At 36.6% G+C, this 8,214-nt stretch overlaps 1 protein-coding gene across 1 annotated transcript in view; it reads right to left on the reverse strand.

Annotated features, from left to right (window-relative positions):
• Wls (wntless Wnt ligand secretion mediator) overlaps positions 1-8,214 on the reverse strand; it is a 97,612-nt gene that overhangs the window by 47,773 nt on the left and 41,625 nt on the right. Inside the window, exon 2 of the mRNA XM_005357440.2 lies at positions 6,901-7,173. Within this exon, the coding sequence (XP_005357497.1) occupies positions 6,901-7,173 (273 nt within the window). The remainder of the gene's footprint in view (positions 1-6,900; positions 7,174-8,214) is intronic.

Raw genomic sequence — 8,214 nt, forward strand, 5'->3', positions numbered from 1 at the left:
TTTTTTTGGCTGTGGGTGTCAGGTCCCCTGAAACCTGAGTCACAGACAACTGTGAGCTGCCATGTGGGTTCTGAGAATTGAACCCAGATCCTCTAGAAGAGCAGCCAGTACTCTTAACCACTGAGTCATTTCTCTTGTCCCTAAAGAACTTTTTTGGTTTTGCTTGCTCCTTTGTTTGTTTTTTAGGGGGTGGTTTTTTGAGACAAGGTTTCTCTGTTCATTAGTCCTGGCTGTCCTGGAACTGGCTCTATAGACAAAGCTGGTTTTGAAATCACAGAGATATGCCTGTATATTCCAGAGCATTTCCCTCTTTCTATATAATCAAAAAGGAAAGTTTTTACTTTGACATAGTAAAATTACATATAACAAAAGAGTTATTAGGACAGAATTATAGTTACAATATCTAGTCTATTTGTACTTGGAAAAATTAAAGAAAATATCATTTATTCTACCTTTGCATGCCTAAAGTTTCGTATCTAACTTATCTTTTATCATAACTAAAGAAAACTATAATTACAACAATCTAGTCTTCAACTCCATCAAAGATCCCAGAAAGATATTACCTGAATAAACAAGAAGCACATTATAAGCAACTTCCAAAACTCTAGAAATGACACAGATATCTGACTGCCTAGACAGTCACCCAAAATTCTTCTGTAATGCTGGGACATTCATCTTCAGCTAACAAGCCTAGAGTATTTAAAGGACTGTCCTACTTATATTGGCAAAGTTCATCAGTCACTTTTCTCTGTGTCCTGCAGAATTTCTGCCAGTTTCTTCTGTGAATCATGAAATTGAAGGACCATCCTACCTTGTTTTGGCAAAGTTTAGAGATTATTTTTCTGTGGGTCCTACATGTCAAGCAGTCTAGGCAAGAGCAGTTTTTTGCCCAAATGGCTAGTTTTGCCACATTGAAAACAAACTCCAAAATAAGTTTCTTCAATGACCATCATCTTCTTTAAAGTAATTGGTGCTGCCAGGAGCAGACATGTCTCACTGTCAAGAAAAGTCTAAGTTCTTAAAACATTTTAAATGCCATATTCCATAGGTCTTTGAGGTGTTTGAAGATAACCTATGTAATTGAAATATGAAATATATCTTTGTATACCTAAAAAAACTAATATGGCTACAAGTTTGACTATTATAGAAGACCATTAATTTGGATTTTTAAATTATATATTATATTTTTAAATGAGCTGCATAAACATAACACCTTAAACAAGAGTAGAAATATACATACAGTATAACAAAATTGATCTTAAATTTGCATCAACAAACTAAAATTCATACAAGAGTAAAATATTTTGAGATTAACAGCTGTTTTTTAAATAAAAGTTGATTCATTTTCCTCTTATAATTTCTACATAATATCTCCCTTTCTTCCTTTAGAAAGAGAATGACTATGATCAATAACAATTTATAATCAACCCCCTTTAAATAAAAACAAGCATTTAAAAACAATATTTTGGGAATTTCAGTGTAGTTCTCTAGACTACTTCCTGTTGATTGGTGGATGCTGTTAATCATATAAGGACCCTGAGGAAATTTGAGTTAATGGCCAAGTCCTTGAAAGACAAATTACAACATTTGTTGATAGATATCATCTGTCAAAGTTCAGGAGGTCTCCCTTTATCAAACCTGATCCATCTTAACCTGGAAATGAATTCATAGCCTCTGGTTTTCTGTGGAAACAAAAGCAAAACTACTTCTCCAAAGCAATGAATCTTTTAAGTTCCATTTTACAAATTTATTTTTTTGATTTCTGTTTTAAAGTTAAGGTGTTTTAAAAATATTTATATTGATATATTTTATCAGTCTTTCAAACCCATGTCTCCCAGCAGCTGTCTCTTGCCCATCAGTCACCAAAAAATTCAAAATTAACACAAAAATATACAAAATCCAAATTTTTCCATCTTTACACAGCTTATTATGTAATCTTTATTATTTTATTTCTCTCTTTAAAGACTTTATTAGATTATTTTTTAACTATGTATTCCTTTGTATAACTGTTGATGCCCTTTCTTTCTTAAGCCTATGCACATTAGAAAACACACTGGAAAGTGTTTAGAGTGTTTTCAATCTGGACCTCTTTTACCTGTATCTTTTAGCCTTTGTTGACTGTGTGAAAAAAATCCTTAAACTGCTAAGCAGTGTGGACCTCTGCCTGAGGCTTTGGTGACTTGTTCTCCCAACTTCTTGGGCTGTAAAATCTAGCCTAAAGCTCATAAATAAGAACTGCATTAAACCTTTCCTAGGACTCTAGAATGCTGATACTTGTACTGTGGCAGGCATTTTTACTTAGTTTAACATCCTAGCTCTTCAAGGGCTCAGTGTCCTGCAGAAACTCTTAAAGGAGCTGGCTCCTTTTTTAAAGTTTTCCCAGGTCCTTTGGAAATTCAAGATCCTCACTTTGAGGGCTGGAGAGATGGCTCAGTGGTTAAGAGCACTGACTGCTCTTCCAGAGGTTCTGAGTTCAATTCCCAGCAACCACATGGTGCCTCACAGCCATCTATAATGAGACCTGGCTCCCCTTTCTGGCTTGCGGGCACACATGGAAGAAATGCTGTACACATAATTAATAAATAAATATTAAAAAAAAGATCCTCACTTTGCTATGCTATTTGTAATTGGAGGTTTCTCTCCAGCCTGTCAACTCTCAAATAATCACTCAGAGACCTAATATTACTTATAAATGTTTGGCCAGATGACTCAGGCTTATTATTACCTAACTATTACAATTAAATTAACCCATATTTTTAAATCTATGCTTTGCCATGTGGTTCGTGGCTGTTACCTCATTTTGTACATGTCTTGGTTACTTGGTGCCTGGCTGGCAACTGCTAGACTCCATTCTTCTTTTCCTATATCTCTGCTTGAATTTCCCACCTAACTCTATCCTGCCTTTCCATAGGCAAACACAGCTTTATTTATCAACCAATGAGAACAATACTTATTCACAGTATACAGAAAGATCACCCCACAACAGGGCCTAAGCTGTTCTTTAATTCTTTTACAAGTTGGAAGCTTAACTTGTGAGGTCCCAAGTTACCACTCCCTTTCTTCCATTTCTTAATTTGTTTATCTCCTTGAACACAGGATTTATCTCCATTCTACTTCTTGGTACCTCTTTTTTCCTCAAACTGTATAGTTTGCATTTCTGCTTTCGTAGCTTGCTCTTTTTCATTATAGATCTTCATTGGAGGGATCACTAATAACTATACAACAGAGTCTATACTAGGTCATTTTGAGATTTCTTCTGCCCACAGAATTGACCTAAATCTCTTCACTTTAACCTCCTTAGACAAAGACAGACTCGTTAGACAAAGAGTAAAAAATAACCACATTCCTTACCAAAATATGACAAGAATGATCTCTAGCTCACATGTTAATATTCTTCTCCTTTGAAACCTCTTGAGCCAGGCCCCCATAGCTCAAATCATCCTCAGCACACTGTCTTCCATGTTCCTACTAGTATGGCCCATTAAACCTCATTTAAGGCCAACTCCCAAAGTCCACATTCCTCGAAACAAAAGCATGTTCAGTCCTATCATAGCAATACCCCAGTCCATGATAACAACTTTTATCTTAATTAGGATTTTATTGCTGTGAAGAGACACCATGAACAAAGCAACTCTTATAAAGGAAAACATGCCATTTGGGCTGGTTTAGTTTCAGAAGTTTAGACCATTATTATCATGGCAAGAACAATGGCAGCATACATTCAGTGCTGGGGGGAAAGCTGAGAGTTCTACATCTTGATTCATAGGCAGTAGACTGAAATACATTTCCTTCATCAAGGCCACGTCTACTCCAACAAGAACACATCTCCTAGTAATATCATTTCCTACAGACCAAACATTCAAATACATGAGTCTATGGGGGCCACACCTATTCAAACCACAACACCCTTCATCACAGAAACTTTTCATTGCAACAGATTAAGAATATTACAGAAAACTACAACTGATCAAAATGTAGATTGCAAAAGATCATATGGTTCCCAGTCCTGACTGATACATCTACAACCTAATTGCAGAAGAAGGGATAGAAAGAATGAAAGACTCAGAGGAATAGGATTTTTCTGTGAAATTGTATCTCCTAGTAATCAAAAAGGCTATACCCATGAAGTATCACCAACATGACTGCCTAAATGAAATCTGAACAATGAAGGCACCAATGAACACAGTAAAATAGAAAAGGAAGACATCATGGGGTCTCAATGCTAGATAAAGAACTATAGGTAACTGGGGAATGCTGAGACTGGGAGAAATGATCTTCCCCAGGGATAATCACTTCGATTGGTTATCCAATACAAAGTGATCGGCCCTGAGATCTTACACATGAAGGTAATGCTATACAGGCTGAGGCAATTGTATTCATGTGTTTACTTGACAACCTTTTATAAATTGAATGGAATAAAATTTAGGAATGGATTGTCAACTTCCAAACTTTCACATAAACTTACCAGAAGCTGTGATTTATTTTATTAAATAACTTTAATGCTGAAAATGAAATCAATTATTGGCCAGGCATTTTACACAACACAAAAGTCAGAGTATCAAACGATCTAGTTTTTCTCTCATCCTAATAAACAATATAAGCTTTAAAAGCCTAAGCATTGCACCAAACAATAATTGCTATGGCAACAAGTTGTTATTCCTAGCAAAGCATCACCTTTCAGTCAGTTGTAAACATCTCAACCATTAATTTAACCATGCATGCAATATTTAAGCAGTTGTTACCAGAATTAGTGCCATGGGTTATTAAAATGTTTCTTTGAATAGCAAAAGTACTGTCTTCGAATAGAAAAGTGCTAAACACCTCCATTGGTTGCTTGGTATCCTTTATTTGTAGGAAAATGATCTGATCCAAGAGACATTTTCATTCATAGCTTTCTACACACATAGTTACAGCCAAAAAAATATAAACATGATCACAAACAGGGAGTTGATCTACCAAGGAAACATATAAAAAATAATTCAGTTGTGCTATGTTGTAAAAGTAGACATTGCTTAGCCAACAATGGAGTTCATTTATGAAAGAAATGAGAAAACATCTGGGAAGGCACTAAGGCCATGTAACAACTGGAATTTCTTGAAGAATGACTAGGTTTTCAATAAGAAGACTTTGCTTTATGTGAAAAAACGAGAATGGGAAAACAAGAGGAGATGGGACTTAAGTTATGGTTCATTTAAGACCATGTGTCCAGTATGCATGAGGCCCAGGGTTCTATTGCTAACACTTAAAAATAAAAAATAAAAGAACATCAGCATGAGCAAGAATGTTAATGGAAGCTGTATCTGGATGTGTTCAGAGTATGAAATTGTTTGAGAATGTGGAAATATATACATGTCAGCTCTAAGAAATAAGGCTGTACTGGGTGGAGGTGCATGCCTTTAATCCCAGCACTCAGAAGGCATAGGCAGGTAGACCTCTGTGAGTTCTAGGCTAGCCTGGTTTACAGAGATAATTTCGGAACATCCAAGGTTACACAAAGAAATGCTGTCTTAAAACAAACAAACAAACAAAAAAAAAAAAAGGAAGGGAGCTGCAAAAAACCTTTCAAACCCAATGGAGAGAATTCTGAGAATTCTGAATTGTAAAGCCTAATTTGTTGGTCATTAAGGATGTTTCACATAGGGACATGACTAAGATTAAAATAAAATTATTTTGTAAGAACTTAATTTCACTAGCCAAGATGTAGGGGAAAAAAGAAGTAAAATGAGCTGAATTTCAAGAATAAGACTTTAATTTTTATATTTTGAAATAAAATTGCTTATTCTTCAAAATTGTTTGATTAATTAGATATTTTTATTCAAATGTTGCACATAAAAAGTGGTTCAGAGATGTTTTATAAGTTATTTAACATTGTAGAACTTTTAATAAATGGTGCCGGAGGGCAGTTCAATGACTCATCAGGCAGAAGTAATTGCTGCATGTGATAGTTTGAATGAGAATTGCCAACATAGGCTCGCATGTTTGAACACTTGGTCCTCAGTTAGTGGAACTGTTTGAAATGAATTATGAGGTGTGGCTTTGTTGCACTAGATGTAACTTTGTTGAAGGAGGTATGTCCCTAGAGATGGGATTCATGCCAAGTTACTGTCTCTCTATCTGCCTGCCAATGACAGATCAGGATGGATATGAGCTCTCAGCTATTGCTCTGGCCCCATTTCTGTCTGCTTCCCATCATGATGATCATGGACTAATTTTCTAAAACCTAAATTAAACATGTTTTTTGAAACAGGGTTTCTCTGTATAGCCTTGGCTGTCCAGGAATTCATTCTGTAAACCAGGCTGGCCTTTGCTTCGCAGATGCTGGAATTAAAGCCTTATGCTACCATGCCCAATTTAAATGTCTTCTGTTTTTGTTATAAGAGTTGCCTTAGTCATGGTATCTCTTCACAGCAATAGAATTGTAAACTAAGATACTGCATAAGCCTGATAACCTGAGTTCTATCCCCAGAATCTCACAGAGGACGGGAAGAACTATCACTTAATAACTGTTCTCTAACCTCCACACAAGCAACTTTGCATGTGTATACATATAAGTTTTTAAATCAGGGATTTAAATCTATCTGAGGAGAACTCTTAGGCCAATTCTCATAAGCATTCTATTATACTAACTTATCTGGGCATAAACATGAACACAGGAGACAATGAAAAGGATCAAGAGGTCTGACTGTGGGCAATCTCACCAGAACCCAAGTGATCTACATGTAAAATGAAGTAATCCAGATATTTGTATCAAGGGATTTGGAAGATTAAATGAATTGATTCAGATGAAGGGCTCAGAAAGTGCACAGAAAGCAGCAAACAGCTAATAACTGAGTTGTCATCATCATTCACACTCCTAGAAAGAAAATTCCCACAGGTGACCAAAGCAGTTAGGGTACTTACTGATTTGGTTGTTCAACTTGAAAGCAATGTCTAGCTGCATGATAAACAGCATAAACTGGAACCATGGGCTCATCTCCATAGAAGGGAGGGGAATGTGTACAGAAAACACAATGTCATTGGCTTCAATTTCCCTTGGAATTGCTTCCTCAATGTCGCGGATCTTTTCACACTTGTTGGGTCCCCAAGGCACTAGCCATCTTGTCTTATGGTGGTTCTTACGGACATCCACACATTTTATTGACATGTAGGGCACTGCTGTTGTCGGTGCTGGAGCTGAAAAGAGAACATTTCCCTGTTTTAGAAAGGAATTCATGGGCAGTGGTGGCGCACGCCTTTAATCCCAGCACCCGGGAGGCAGAGGCAGGTGGATCTCTGTGAGTTTGAGGCCAGCCTGTTCTACAAGAGCTAGTTCCAGGACAGGAACTAGCTACGGAGAAACCCTGTCTCGAAAAATCAAAAAAAAAAAAAAAAAAAGTAATTCATTTTATTAACCACTTCTAGCTAATGCTCTTTTCTGTTGTGCCTTCTAGTTAGTTGTACATTGCCATCTACATTTGGGAAGCAATGGCTCTCTGACATCCTCCAAATCCAAGTGAGGACCCTCCTGTCATCTGCAGAAGGTCACAAAAGTATTTCCACAAGATTCCCTCCCCCCGTTGTATTTCCAGTTAATTATAGTACACACTTGTAAGCAATCTAATTAAATAGCAGCCTCCATTCAAATCTTTGTCACAAAATTCCAATGTGCCCCAAAAGCTGGGGTTCCAAGTAAGGACAATTGCAGAGATAAGTCTCTGAATTTAGATACCAGGTCTTAGACTGTTTGACAAGTTAGTTATATCTGTACTAGCCTCAGGATCCTCATCTAAGAGACAAGTTGACTATCTTCTAAGGTTTCTCTTAGTTCTATCGTTCCAAACCACTGTCTTTGATGTATAAAAGGAACTATGCTGACCTCAAAACTCCACTTAGCTTGGTACCTGTCTGAAGATGGATATTCAAAGACTGATATTTCTAAAACAAACTAAAATAATACCCATGTTTATCAACAGAGAAAATAATATTTGAAATATATATTAAGGAAGCACTGTTTTGTTTGAAAATGATTAATATGACTATAATAGTAAAATTGCAAAATATAATTTGAATTTTAAAACATATGCCTAAAATTCTCCTGGAGAATAGTAACTACTGTCTAAAAAAGCATCAAAACGAGTTTTAAGCTCTTACTCTAAGGCTACCCACCCAGAGCAGTGAGTGCCTGCCTACCGGGCAGGCCTCAGGGTCCCCTGTAAGGGAGCCCAGGCACCTTCA

This window comes from Microtus ochrogaster, chromosome 21 (assembly GCF_000317375.1).
Source record: "Microtus ochrogaster isolate Prairie Vole_2 chromosome 21, MicOch1.0, whole genome shotgun sequence".
NCBI lineage: Eukaryota > Metazoa > Chordata > Mammalia > Rodentia > Cricetidae > Microtus > Microtus ochrogaster.